Raw genomic sequence first — 15,087 nt, 5'->3', positions numbered from 1 at the left:
GTATTTGTTATAGTCGTTATATTTTTGTGGTTTTAAAATTCAAAATGGTGGGGGAGGGTATAGCTCAGTGGTGGGTGGGTGCCTAGCATGCACAGGGTCCTGGGTTCAATCCCCAGGACCTCCATTAAAATGAAATAAATAAATAACCTAATCCCTCCCCCATAAATAAATAAATGAATAATTTTAAAGTGTGAAATTGTAAAAAAAAATGCTCAAAAAAGAAAAATAAAAATTCAAAACAAAACAAATGTGAATATGAAAATTAAACTACCACCTACAGTACCATCATTTTATAAAATAAAGGACTTTTAAAGAAAGAAAATTGGTACAGAAGGAAGGAAGAGAACAAACAAAGCTAATACAGAGTTCTTGGTGGTTAGGGTGACATTAATTCTCTCTTTGCTTTAAGTCTTTTCCTGTTATGACACTAGCAGGATGTGTCGTCTTATCTCTGCGTTTGCTGCATTATCAGCTCTCTTTTGCACATTCTGAGCACTTCTAATAACTCCAGCAGGAGAGGCAGGCCCTCTCTTGTCAGTTATAAAGTAGCTAGCTGCCGCTTCGTGACTATATGTCCCCCTGGTTCCGAGAATCTTTCCTGATGGATGAAAGTGATACAGAGTACAATGGACCGACACTGGTGATTTTTTTATGTCAACTGTGTCATTTAAAATCACGTCCTGGATGTGTTAACTAAACTTATTGTGGTACTCATTTTGCAATATATACATATATCAGATCATTATTCAATGTTAGATCCTAATTATATATCCATAAAGCTGGGGAAGAAAATAAAATAAAACATTATGACAAATTGGAAGAAAAACCACAAGATAAAGGAAATAGCTTTGTATTTTAGTACCTGTAAACAAACAAAAAAAACCCAAAACAAAATAACTGCACCCAGGAAATAGGTCCAGGAGTGTGGTTTTAGAAGCTCCCTTTAGAGAATGGGTAAACAGAGGATAGAGTACTGGCCTTTCAGTAAAAAGACCCTTATTCAAGTCCCAGTCAAGTCCCTTCTTCTCTGGATGCCCTCAGGTGATGTATCTGACCTTTCCTGGGCTCCCTCAGTCTTCTTAATAGATACTGGAAATGGACACATTTGATTTACTTACGCATATGGTTGTCCTGGAGGTCAGATGGCTCGTGAGGCGAAAACACTTACTAACACTCCAACTGAAAAACGTGAAACAAAAGAGAGACGATGGGATTGTCATTGCTGTTACAAATCATTCCAAGAGGTGTCGTGGTGATATGAATCATCATACAGTAATGTCATGGCTAAAACCCACCATGGGATAACGCCAGTGTTGACCCAGTCATCTCAAAAGTAGTCACAGGGGACTGTCTAGTGATAATCCAGGAGCCCTACTCTTACCAGGAAGATAGCCCTACGGAAAAAGCATGTGACCTCACTCCTCTCACAAAGGAGAAGACTCCCCTGGTGAGTGTTGATGGGGTTGTGTCCACTGTAGCAGCTGCATTAGCCCCAGGGAATGAGGATGGGGTCCAGTCCCAGCTCTCCTCTATCTGGCTGTCCGGCTGTGTGATTGGGTTGATTCACACATTATACCAACTTCTTCGAGTTTCGCTTTTTTAAATCTGTAGAATGAGTGGGTTAAACTAAGTGGTCTCTAAGATCTCTTTTTGCTCTTAACATTTGTGATAATCAGCTACAGTTGGACCTTCAGCCCCAGTATTACTGTGGCATCATCATTGTCATCTTCTAACCTGATATTTGGGGACTAATCCCTGTGGTTCACGTCCTGACTTAGCTTCTAAGACTGTTAGAGCAGAGCTGACAATCTATGATTTGAGATTTGGCTCCCAGGAGGCAACAGAGGGCAGGAAAGGCCTGATCCTGACCCCGACCCTTACACTTGATTTGATTTGGTTGCTCTGTAAGGTGACAGCAAACCTGGAAAACATTATCTTGTTCTCTCGCCGGGATTATATTTCATATCTTAGCAAATGTCATATTCATTGCTTGGCCTGGAAGGGGGACTGACTTGAACTGGAAGTGAATTTAAGTTCCTGACTGGTTATCTTGGAAGGTATGGTGCTTACTGAAAATGGGGCTGGTCCGGTTGGTGTAGGTACCACTGTGCTCTGGGCTGCAGTTCCTGGCTTCTGCTTCTGGATGGCCAGACATTACCCGGGAAAAGCTTACTGTGAGTCCACACACGTTCATACCACTGAACTTCAGCTGTGTCCCTGTGTTATTCCATGGCCTTTAAGTCTGTTGTTTGTTGATTACTTATCCCATTCACCAAGCAGCAGTTGTAACTCTCTGTTCCCTCCAAGTCCCAGTCCCCACTCCTGCTCCCTCCACTCTCAGCAGATGTCCACCCTTATTTTTTATTTCCCTTCTGTCTGTGTCTACATCTCTTTGAGTTTTCTGTCATCCATCTCTCTCTGTCTCTAAGGGAGATTTGTCTCTCTGCCTTGGCAGAGCTCACCTGCCATTTGCCCCGATGAGAACTACGATAGTGGTGATGATAGTAATCATAACGGTAATGATACTGGCAAGACCAGGAGCAGTGATGGTCGCTGCTGCCTTTGTTCAGTGAGTGCTGACCGTGCTCGCGGAGCTGTGCGGAACAATTTATGTGGACCCTGTCCTGTAACTCTCAGAACAGACCTATAGCTTAGATACACCATTATTGCTTTATGACGAGAACTCAGGCTGAGAGAAGGTGAGTATTTGCCCACAGTCACCAGGTGATGTGTGACAAGCTGGAATTCACACCCAGGTTGGTACGAACTCTGAAAACTATGCCCTTAGCCTCCGGGCAGCGCTCCTTCCCGTCCCTGTGCCCATCTGCCATGCAGAGCACCGTCACACTGGCACGCTTGGTCCTCCTTTAAATAGGGCTAAGTCAATTTGAGCTCTTTCTACCCTGAATCCTAGTGGCAGTGAGATTATCTCCAAGGATGTGAGTGACGAATACCACTTCCTCTGTAGAAGAGCGTTTTCTGAAAGGGAAGGGTGTATTGTGACCACACAGGAAATGTTCTCTTTCCAATAATCTTCCAGCCAACGTGGCACCCGTACCTCTGTACAGCACCTAAGAGTTCACAGAGTGTCCTGACAGCTCCTTACTCCACCCAGCACCAACCCTTATAGGGTAAATGGGGAAAGACTGTGACTTCTCTTTCAATATATAAAGACACCGAGGCTCAGAGGGGTAAGATGTGTTCACCTTGCTGACCAGCGCAGGGTCACGACTGGCACCTGTTCGTACAGGGCAGCCCACAGCCCAGTGGGTAGACAGTACTCACTGTCTACTCGCCTCCCCTCCAGGTGAAGGAAGACTAAAGTATTATTATCTATAATTAATGAATTTTTTTCTCCTAGGGGGATAACTCATGCCTTGCATAATAAAACCAGTTCTTAGCACAGCAAAAATGGCCTGTTAGGTGCTGAGAAATGAAAGGCTTTGGTTAGAAACTGTCCCCAGGTGAGGTCTGAGGCCTCTGTCCCCTCTCACAGGAGCACCTGTGTGGCCAAGCCAGATCTCCAGACCTGTAAAAAGTTGTGCAGCCTACCCCCTGGCCAGGACTCTCCCCCTGCACCCCATTCACACCCTGGCCTCGTGACCAGGGTGTGGGGCTCTCAGTCCACCTGGGTTGGAGGAGCATTCTGTTGCCCGAACCTCCAGGAAGCAGCCTCTCTGGTCAGCAGAGGCTCCCACCAAAGTGCTGCTGGGTCCTACGGTCAGTCTGCTCTGCAGAGGAAGCTGGGGTGTGACAAGGAACATGGGGCCGTGGAAAGAACCGTCTGAATTACATGCAGATGGCTGAAGAAGGCTGGCTTTCTTTTTACATTATTATTTTTATTAAGCCAATAAAGGAAATGCATCAGTTCATGTACAGAGAAGTCCAAGCAGACCCGGGGAAAGCCAGCTCCAGGCGTCCCTGTGCAGTCGGCCGGGAGTGGCTGTGCCCCTGTCTCCAGGCCAGTGTCTTTGGGTTGGCTTTATTCAGGCAGACTCTCCTTCAGTGGTGGCTTAAATTCAACCAATTTAACAACCCAGGCCCGGCCTGATGTGATGACAAGTGTCACCCTCCCGATAGCTCCAACAAGGTCAGGGAGTGTCCACTCCTGAGCCAATCGCTGTGGCCAGGAGGCTCTGACGGGCTGGGGCTGGGTCATGTTGGATCGAGATCACTGTTCTATTTTATAGGTGAGAAAATTCTGAGGGTCGAAAAAATTACGTGACTTTCCCCTTCACACAACCCGTAACCTGCAGATGGAAACCGAGTCACTGACCACAGCTCACCCTCCAGCTGCCTTTCACCAACAGCTGATGCATCTTTGCATCTGTAGGTGGATTAATAAGCCCAGAATGTTTGTAAGTTTTTGTCCAGAGTTCAGGGACGGCCCTTGTCTGGGCCTTTTCTTTCACTTGTTACATTTCTCTGAAACGTCTGAAGCTCAAGCCACTTCCTTGCGTGCCTTGCTGTTTTGAGCTTACTTCCGTCAGAACATTCATCACTCTGTGTTGATGTGTCTCCCAAGCGGTCTCGGGAAGGTTTCTCTTTTTCCATCTCTGTGTTCCTCCCCAACCTAGCCACTTCGCCTGGCACATGGTAGATGCCCAGTGCGTGTGGGCTGAATCAAATGCACAAACGCCTCGTTGGCCCCTTTGGTGGAGTCTGTTTCAAAGCAGACGCCCACGGCCCCTGCCTGTGTCATGGGTCCCCTCCCTTCCTTTCAGAACGGGATGGATTAGATCACAAAAGGCTTGCCGAATTTCCAGCACCCTGACTCGAACTGAGGAAGGACGGTCCCTCAATTCTTGTGCCCAAATACTAATCCATCATCGCATCTTGGTGGGGACTCAGGATAAAATGTGAAAGAGCTTTGGAATAAATAGTGAGTGTTGTCAAGCCAGGACAGCTGTTGGCTGTCCCAGTGGATGCAATATGTTGCATACCCTTTCGACACTATGGAATTAAACCATTAGAAACAGTTTTCATCTGGATCTCCTAAATCTCCCGGCATTATAAAGGCAACCCGTTCTCCTTTATGTTGTATTTTATTTTGAAAACTCTTCAGAGAAATGCTGCCTTAATTGAAAAAAAAAAAAAGAAAGAAAAGAAACCTTTCTAAGTGAGTAGGGAACCCAAGTTTTTAATGTAATTATGCACTGTGAATTCTTGGTAACAATTAATACCTCGGAAAGGAAACATCAGCCCTGGGGGCAGTGAGCCTTGTGAGGCCTGGTTGAATCAGAGTGGCTGTGCTGTTTCTTCTGGGAATGCGGACCGGCCCTCCATGGGGCTGTGCGGTGGGTCTTCTAGTTCTGCACCACATGCCCGGGTTCTGTGCCTGACTGTGCTGTTCTCCCTCCTCCCCAGATCTGAGGTTTGACCTCGGCAAACAGGGCTGCCACACAAGATTTAGGAGAAGAGAGGATGTGGCATAGAACTGTGCCGCCTACCTGCTCCCCAGACAAGGGGGCTATCAACACTAGAGCTGACGGGGGTTCCAGAAAGGGCCTGCCTCTTTGCATCGCACCAGTGCTCAGTGATGCCTTGCGTATGGAAGGTGGTCAGTATCTCTCTGAACAGAGGGGAGGACCACAGACAAATGTGGGTAGAAATGATAATTTGATGATGAAATAGGTAGTTCTGGAACTTAGGGCTTTTGGAGGCAGGGCTATTCTGCCAGGCACAAGAAGCTGGTGTGAAAGATGTGGGTTCTCATGAAGGTTTTGCTGTCACCCAACTAGGTGGCTTTGGGGAAGTCACTTTCTTTGTTGATGAGGGGGAGGATGAGATGCTCCCTAAGGGTCTGCAGTCTCAGCTTTCCCAGGTCGCCATTGCTCCAGCTGGTTAGAGAAATCTGACTTGGAAAAGGAAGAAACCTCTGGGGTTTTCTGGATCCTGGCTAAGATCCCAGAGGGTCTTTAGATCCTGGGCCAGATCCAGCTAATGTCCCCACACCCACCGCTGTCTTTCTGAGTGGAAGCCTTTTTTGCGTCTAATTTTCTTGGTAGATTGTATTAGTCTCCTATTGCTTTTGTAACATATTACCACGAATTTAGTAGCTTACAACAACGCAAATTTCTTACTATTCTAGGGATCAGAAGTCCAAAGCCAGTCTCACTGACTGACGGCCAAAGTCAAGGTGTCAGCAGGGTTGGTTCCTTCTGGAGGCTCTGGGGGAAATGTTGCTTCCTTGCCTTTTCCAGTTTCTAGAAACCATTTGCATTTCCTTGGCTCATGGCCCTTTCCTCCATCTTCAAAGCCAACAGCATAGCATCTTCTCTCCTCTCTAACTCTGCTTCCATCCTTGTGTCTTGTCTCTCTGGCTCTGATTCTCCTGCCTCTGTTTTATAAGGACTCTTATGATTACGTTGAGACTACTCAGATAATCCAGGATAATCTCTCCATCTCAAGATCCTTAATTTAATTACATCTGCACAGTCCCCTTTACCATGTTATTTAAGATTTACAGATTCTAGGGATTAAGATGTGGAGATCTTTCAGGGGAAGTCATTATTCAGTCTCCCACAGGGATTATCCATTTGATTTCAAAACCTAGACTTTCTCGGGGAGAGAGTGTATCGAAACTGCTTTGGAATGGGGAATTGTAGACGGTCCCCTAGGCAGTGAGTCTGTGCCTGATTGAAGTTTAAGATGAATTCAACAGCAAAATCCACTTGCTTTCTGGGTATGTTTAGATTTTCCTTCCTATAATTGGTCCATTATCTTCCTTATCTTCCTTCTTCATTCTGTTTGTGGTGGTTACTGCATGCTCACCAAGAGTGAGGCAGAGCGCCAGGAAGATGTGAGAATCTCCAAGACGTGCTCCCTTCCCTGGTGGAGCCTATGTCTAGTGGATGAAGAAAGGCACATGAACAGTTATTTTCAATACAAGGCAGTGATGTAACAGTGACAGACCGAAATGGTGGGAAGACAGAAGGGTGGACGTCAGTTCTATCCTTTAGGGTGTCATGCCTGCCAGTTTTTGGCTGAGAAATATGATTGTTATATGCACCTGAATTTTAAGTTATTAACTCTGATAGGCTAAGAATTTAAGGCCCTTCTACGCAAGGTTGACTCAACTTCGACTCAAGCTGGGGTCAGTAGGAATTTGCGGGGCGGAGCGGACGTTGGGAAGAAAATCTAATCAGTCTGCTCAGTTCGTGCTGCATGTGAATGAGTAAATTTCTGTAACCTGGGCCGTCCTCGTTTCCCATAGCTGACCTGCAAACACCCTGTGATGTTGGCTCTCCTCTTTGGAAAAACAGCTTCTTCCTCGCGTGTCCTTTCAGAGGCAAAGGGGACTCTCCTGCAAGAGCTCGCTCATGCCCAGAACACAGTTTTAGAAAATACAGCTGACTTCTCTGGGAAAAACAAACCAACTTTGTCTTACTCGAGTCATGGAAACCAGGTTGGCACCTCGTTATCACCTTGTTAGCAAGGGCAGGCTGAGTAGGGGACAAACCTGGTAGGAGGGGTTGGCCCTGTGTGAGCAGGGTTTTGAATTAAGCTTAATTGCTCTTCTGAAGCTCAGCCACTTAATACTACACGAGTAGGAATCTATCACCAGACTCTTGACCCATCCTCCTCTTTCTTTCCTATTCTCGCCTACATGGACAATTAGCGCCTCCCCCACTCTGCTCCTGCCATGATTTTTGCCTGGGCCACACCGAGGCCACCAAGGCTTGGCTGCAACCAGGGAGAAAAGGTCTGTCTCCACCTTTCACCTTGACCCCCCTCAGTCCCCATCTTAAAATGCAGTCGGCCTGTCTGTCCTTGGAGCACAGCAGGGCTGGGGTGCAAAACCCATCTCTTCAATGACTTATAGCAAATTCTTGATTTCTCACAGAATGAGAAAAAGTAACCCAAAGTTATTTTTGTCTGGCTCTGAAATGTGTTTTGCACTTGTATTTGAACATGGCTGTGCCTCATGTTCTGATAACTAAACTTCAGACTAAACCATGAAGAAACCCACAAAGACATCCTCAGAGAGGGCTGAGGAGCTGCGTACGTAGCCACCTGTGCATTTTCTCTGCTTTGTAAAGTCTGGCTGGGGTTTGACTGCTCTGTATAGTGGGTATTTGTTAAGTAGGTCACCTGATCTCTGAGTATTAGATTCTTGCCCTGCAAAATTGGGGTGAATTTACCTACCCCACTGGACTAATGGAGAGATCCAAGGAGTATCATAAGTGAAGCACTGGTCACACAGTGTCACAGTAAATGTGAGACTCTCCCACTCACCTTTCTCCCCACCTGGCTCCCCTCATTCTCTTGGACCAATGCAATACACCAACCAACCTTCCTCCAAGTGTCTCCAGAGTGGGAGAGGTATGACATGCCACACACTTCCCTTTCGTCCTCGCCCATGCCTACCCCCTGGCTTTTCTCCTTTGTCTCATCATCATCAGGCTTTTACTGTACAGAGCCTTGTCAGTGGACACCTCGCCTAAAGTGTCCCAGCCTCGCACTTTCTACCCCACCCTTCTGTCGGCATGGTGAACTTGCAGCCTGGGTTGTCCAAGGTAATCCCAATCGTAATTGCACAGTCCCACCCTTCCCATTACAATGTCCTGGGAACTCCAGTTCACCAACATCCGGAACACATTTCCTGATAGCACCCACTCCCGAGAAGGGGAGTTGAAGATCAGAAAATAGGGGGTCTTACAAAAGAGCCCTGACAATGGTAACCACATATCCTAGATTTTCTGGGAAGGTCTGTCCCCTTTCTAGACCCTGGGTGCTGATTTTTTGTCCAGTAAACGCCATCACCTACCAACAAAGCTCACAGAAAAGGCACGTGGCAGACAGAAGACCCCTGCAGTATGATTCTGTGAGAGCCCACCACTGCCTCCGATCTCAAGTTCAGATTCTTCCTCAATGTTAGTTGGGTTTGAAGATGGACTGAAGGGAGCATGATTCTTGCTTTTGGGTGTGAAATGAGGACAAGGGGGGAAATGTGTTTGGTGTAAATATACACAACTAATTCTGTATGCAGTTTTGAAGCCTACTTCACTTAATATTAGCATATGGATTTTTCTCATATCACTATTCTTTTTCTTTGTAAACAATGGCCTTACCAAATTCAAGGTGGTGTCTACCACTAATGATGAGGGTGGAGTGAGGATGGGGACAACAGATCCCCAAGGGCAATATGGTGTGGTGGAATGTTTTCTACCTTAAGCTTGGTGATGGGTACACTTTTTTGAAGGCCTTAAATATTACATAATAAAGTAGAAACTTATCCACCAGTAGCAAATGGTTACTTAACATTACATTCTGTAAATGTATCATAATTTACTCACTTTCAAACTCCTCTGCTGCTGTTATCAGGTATTTGTGACTTTCAACATCAGACTCTTAAATAATGTAGTATTATTAAACATCTTTGGGGATCAAGTTTTGTCTGCACATGAGCTAAATTTCTTAGGACAGATTTATGGAACTGAATTATTGGGTCAAAGAGTATGGCTGTAATGAGTATGTATTGCTTTTTGACAAAGTTGCATGAGTTCAGACTATCATTGACTTTGTGTCCACTCACTTTAATCTCATCAGCACACAGTGCCGTTATACACGTATATAAATATTTTATATATACTTTATTATATATGTGCATACATCTGCTGCTTTACTATGCAAATATTTGTTTCTAATGGTTTAACTTGTACCTCTTTGGTTACCAGTGAGAGTGAACATTATGTCACATAAGAATTTTTCTGTTCGAGTTTTTAAAAATTGTTTAATTGATATATACGATCACAGGTTTTTGCAGCCTTGATTATCTGTGGGGCCTGTGTTGGAGGGTCTTGTTTGTATGAGGGTGTGGGGTGACCACAGATGGGCACACAAACAGCCCGTTGCCCCTTTTGGTGGAAACCAGCTGTACATCTAGACCTTTGTCTCCCTGCAGTGCCGCCAAGCTGCTGGACAAGACGCCGTTCTCGGTCAGTAACCCGAACCCGCTGCTTCCTTCGCCCGCTAGCCTCCAACTGGCTCAGCTGCAAGCTCAGCTCACCCTCCACCGGCTGAAGCTGGCACAGACAGCTGTCACCAACAACACCGCAGCCGCCACGGTCCTGAACCAGGTCCTCTCCAAAGTGGCCATGTCCCAGCCTCTCTTCAACCAGCTGAGGCATCCGTCCATGATCAGCGCCCCCCACGGCCACACCGGGGTGCCCCAGCACGCCACAACCGTGCCCAGCACCCGGTTTCCCTCTAACGCAATTGCCTTCTCACCCCCCGGCCAGACACGAGGCCCAGGGCCCTCTGTGAGCCTTCCCAGCCAGCCCCCCAATGCCGTGGTGATGCACCCTTTCAGCGGGGTCATGCCTCAGACCCCCGCCCAGCCAGCAGTCATCCTGGGCATTGGCAAGACTGGGCCCGCCGCCGCGGCCGCGGGCTTCTATGAGTACGGCAAAGCCAGCTCCGGCCAGGCCTACGGCTCTGAAGCCGACGGGCAGCCCGGCTTCCTGCCGGCCTCGGCCTCTACCTCGGGCAGCGTGACCTATGAAGGGCACTACAGCCACTCAGGGCAAGATGGCCAAGCTGCCTTCCCCAAGGACTTCTACGGACCCAACTCCCAAGGGGCGCAGGTGGCGGGCGGATTTGCCGCTGAGCCAGCCGGGGGCTTGAAGGGCGAGGTAGGTCCGCTGCTGCAGGGTGCAAACAGCCAGTGGGAGAGCCCCCACGGATTCTCTGGCCAAAGCAAGCCTGATCTGACCGCAGCCCCCAGCCTGTGGCCTCCAACCCCCGGTCAGCCCTATGAGCTGTATGACCCCGAGGAGCCCACCCCAGACAGGACCCCTCCTTCCTTTGGGGGTCGGCTCAATAACAGCAAACCGGGTTTCGGCGGAGCCCGGCGGCGGGCCAAGGAGGAGCAGGCGGTGCTGTCCGTGCGGCCCTTGCAGGCGCATGAGCTGAATGACTTGCATGGTGTGGCCCCCCTCCACCTGCCACACATCTGTAGCATCTGCGACAAGAAGGTGTTTGATTTGAAGGTGAGTCATCCAAGACCAGCTGCGAGCCACAGCCACAGCCTGGGCGCGCCCGCCACCTCGACCCAACGCTCGGCAGTTCACACGAGGAACTATTCTGTTTGGGGATTGGGTAACAGAATTTTGTCATCAGTACCTTTGGTTAAAATCCTAGGTATTAGAACCAAAAAGAGGGAGGAGGATATAGGTCAGTGGTAGAGCGCATGCTTAGCATGCACGAGGTCCTGGGTTCAACCCCCAGCACCTCCATTAAAAAAAATAAACCTAATTACCTACCCCACCCTCAATTAATTAGAACCCAAAAGAACTTCAGAACTGTATCAGGGCCAGTCCCTTGCTTTAAGGCAAGTAAAAGATTCTTACCCATGTTTATAGATGAGATGGCTGAGGTGAGTGGTGGATTGTGACCCCACCTGGGTTACAGAAGAGGGACTCAGGAATTAGATGCATTTTACAGATGCAAAGACTGAGGCCTAGAGAGATGAAATGGCTTGTCCAGGGCCCCACAGCTGGAAAGTGACAGAGTGGAGATTCACACGTGGATCTGGCCCTCCCAGAGCCTGTGCCTCTCAGACTCTGGGCTGTGCTGCCTCTTGTCTTCCATCCTGTCTGCAGAGTTCAGTAATTCCTGTTTAGGGAGCATCACGCCGCAGTGTGTCATTCACCTCTACTTGGGTCATGTTGTGCAAACTCATCCCTGTCACTTGGATGGGACACACCCTCTCACCCTCCTGTCTCAGGAGGGGACTGACTGACATGGGAGATGCTGGAGGATTTAGTCTCTCATAAGCCTTTTCTAAGGCTTTGCAACTCACTGGGAGTCCACCTGCCAGATTAACCTGTGGAAATGGGAATGCATGGAAAGGCAGTGGGACCAAGGGCCCACTGAGACTTGTGAACCAGGGCTCCTGTCCAAGACAGGCCCGGGGTATGCAGGTGGGGGCTGATGGAGTAAGGCTGGACAGGGAGGCAGGAGCCGAGAAGGAGTTTGGGAGGGAGAGGAGGAGCGGAGGGAGATGTGTCTGTAGGGCCGGTCCAGCACCTGGGTGCTCTGAGCTCCCTGCCTCACAGGGAAAGCCTGCACTCACCCCTGCCTTCCTGAGGTTTCAGTTCTACTTTGGTCATTTTTCTTTCCTTCTGGCCTAGGACTGGGAGCTGCATGTAAAAGGGAAACTACATGCTCAGAAATGCCTGCTCTTCTCTGAAAAGTAAGTGCTGTCCAGGAGGACAGGCTCATGCACATGCTCAATAAACATTCATTAAGCACCTACTGTGTGCCCTGCCCTGTTCTCGGTGCTAGGGAAACAGCAGAGAACAAAACAGGCAAATTCCTGTTCTCAAATAGCTTACACTTCATGGTAGGGGGGGTGTCAGATGATAAACCAGTGAATTGTAGAACATCCCTGGTGGTACATGCTAAGCAGAAAACAGCATCAGGGCAGAGGCAGGAAGTGTGTGTGTGTGTGTGTGTGTGTGTGTTTGTGTGTGAGTGTGTGTTTTCTCACAGGGACTGGTGGCGGGAGGCCTCACTGAGGACACCCAGGAGTGGATGGAGTGAACTGTGACCATCTGGGGCACATGCACTCCTGGCAGAAAAACTGCATGTTTGAAGGCCCTGGCATGGTCCGGGGATGCTCAGGCAGCGACAGTGTGAGCAGCACGAAGTGCTTTGGGGAGGAGCCGGGGAACTGTCGGGGCCCCACGCTGAGCACTCCAGTTTGTTGAGAGGACTTTCACTTTTGATTTGATTGTGGCTGGAGCCTGGAGGGCTGAGCAAAGGGGGATGTTCTCTGGCTTCACTGGTTGGGACTCTGGCTGCTGTGCTGAGAATAGATGAGGGGGGGCGGCAAAGGGAGATACCTGGAGATAGTGAGGAGGGGCTGCAGATACACACACAGAAAAGAGGACCCTTGGCCCAGGGATGTAGAACAGAGGATGGGGTTAAGTGTTTTGAAATGATTGCATTCAAAAGGCTTCCCTTTCTTATTCACAAAAACCAAAATATGGAAACAACTTAAATGTCCAGGCCTGATGAATAGATAAATATATGTGGTCTATACTTACAATGGAATATTATTCAGCCTTAAAGAGGAAGGAATTTCTGACACAGGTTACAACAAGGGTGAACCTTGAGGAGGGTATGCTAAGTGAGATAAGCCAGTCACAAAAGGACAAATGCTGTATGATGCCACTTAGAGGAGATGCAGAGAGTAGTCAGGTTTATGGAGACAAAGCAGAATGGGGGCTGCCAGGGGGAGTGGGGCTGGGGAGTTAGTGTTTAATGGGGACAGAGTTTCAGTTTTACAACATGGAAGAAGTTCTTCTGGAGATGGATGGTGGTGACGGTTGCCAAACAATGTGAATGTACTTAATGCTGTTGGACTGTACAGTTAAAAATGGTTATGATAGCAAAGTTTATGTTATGTGTATTATACCATAATTTAAAAAATGATTTTTAAAAGGTGTTTCTTTTCTGGTTCCCCAGTTTTTTTATTATGGTAAAATTCGCATGACTCACCATACTAATCATTTTAAAGTGTACAATTCAATGGTATTCAGCACATTCACAAAGTTATGCAAATCCTACCACTCTTTCCATCTAGAACATTTTCATCACCCCCAGGGGAAACCCCATAACCATTTATCAGTCACTCCCCACTCCCCCCTTCCCCCAACCCATGGCAACCACTAATCTGCTTTCTGTCTCCATGGATTTGCTTCTTCTAAACATTTTATACATAAAGAATCAGGTAATATGTGACGTTTTTCAACTGGCTTTTTTCACTTAGCATAGTATTTTCAAGGTTCACTCACATTGTAGCATATAATTTTTTTAAATTGAAGTATAGTTGATTTACAACGTTGTGTTAGTTTTCTGGTGTACAGCATGATAATTCGGTTATATATATATAATATGTGTGTGTGTGTGTGTATATATATATATATATATTCTTTTTCATGTTCTTTTCCACTATGGTTTATTACAGGATATTGAATATAGTTCCCTGTGGTGTACCTTGTTGTTTATGCATTCTTTTTATGGCTGAATAATATTCACGTATATATAAAACATTTTGTTTAGCCATACATCTTTTGATATATTTGGGGCATTTCTACCTCTCAGCTATTGTGAATAGGGCAGCTGTGAACGTCCATATACAAGTGTTTGTTTGAACATTTATTTTCTACTGTTTTGGAGTGGAATTTCAGGGTCACATGGTAATTCTTGGTTTAACTCATTGAGTAACTGGCTCCCCTCTTCCACCTGCTCCAGCGCTGGTGTCCGGTGTGCACTCAGTTCGGCAGAGGGAACGCTATGTGCCTCTCCCAGCAGCACAGCCGTTTACAACCCTGCTGGGAATGAAGGTGAGGAGGGTCCCCCGGGTCAGCAGCTTGAAGCAGAAATCAGCTTCCCAAAGGCTTCTCACACCCCATTTTAATAACCAGGCATCCCCGATGTGCCCTTTTAGGCATCTATAAAGCAAACAGATCCCAAGACACTAAAATGCATTGGGCCGGCTAGCTGGGCTCTGTGACATTTTCTACGTGTTTTAGATGTAAAGCTTTGCTGGTTATCAACATGCCCAGAAGTATAATCACCACAGTCACTAATCCATATGTTAAAAGGATTTTCCTTTTTCTTGTCCCACTTCTGTCCTCATAATGACTTTTGAAAGTCAAGGGAATGACTAGGTTTTCACCCAGTTTTGTGTCATTTACCATTTAGATTACACCTCAAATCTCGGGACGTCATATGTGGCCATTCCTGCAAGGTCATTTACTCAATCAAATCCCGCATTCCCTTCTACCTCCCCGGGGACAAATGTGAGTACAGAAGCATTTTCTCCATTGTCCTTTGTTGTCATCAAAGCATTGAACACACCAGCTCTGCCTGAGTGTAGAGTTGCGGGAAAGATTGGGACGAAGAGTGCAGGTGTGGCTCGGGGCGGTGCCGGGAAGCAGAGGCCCAGCGCTGTATAGTTCAGTCCAGCCGCTGTGGAAACACAGGTGGAAAAGCTGACAACTTCTTAACATTGAAAGCACATAAAAACTTTCTGGCATTCGGCACTCATTTAAAATAAAATAAGTTTGTGTG

General features: G+C 47.3%; 1 protein-coding gene across 5 annotated transcripts in view; it reads left to right on the top strand.

Annotated features, from left to right (window-relative positions):
* The window catches only part of RBM20 (RNA binding motif protein 20), a 180,880-nt gene that overhangs the window by 119,387 nt on the left and 46,406 nt on the right, over nt 1-15,087 (top strand). For 4 of the 5 annotated variants that reach the window (XM_032490949.1, XM_032490952.1, XM_032490951.1 and 1 more), the window contains exons 2-5: nt 9,908-10,994; nt 12,138-12,199; nt 14,266-14,357; nt 14,719-14,816. In XM_032490949.1, the coding sequence (XP_032346840.1) occupies nt 9,908-10,994; nt 12,138-12,199; nt 14,266-14,357; nt 14,719-14,816 (1,339 nt within the window). The remainder of the gene's footprint in view (nt 1-9,907; nt 10,995-12,137; nt 12,200-14,265; nt 14,358-14,718; nt 14,817-15,087) is intronic. The other variant, XM_032490953.1, reaches the window with a different exon arrangement.

This window comes from Camelus ferus, chromosome 11 (assembly GCF_009834535.1).
Source record: "Camelus ferus isolate YT-003-E chromosome 11, BCGSAC_Cfer_1.0, whole genome shotgun sequence".
In the NCBI taxonomy this organism is placed as follows: domain Eukaryota; kingdom Metazoa; phylum Chordata; class Mammalia; order Artiodactyla; family Camelidae; genus Camelus; species Camelus ferus.
The sequence above is the reverse complement of the archived record's forward strand: the minus strand, read 5'-3'. Positions and strand labels throughout refer to the sequence as shown.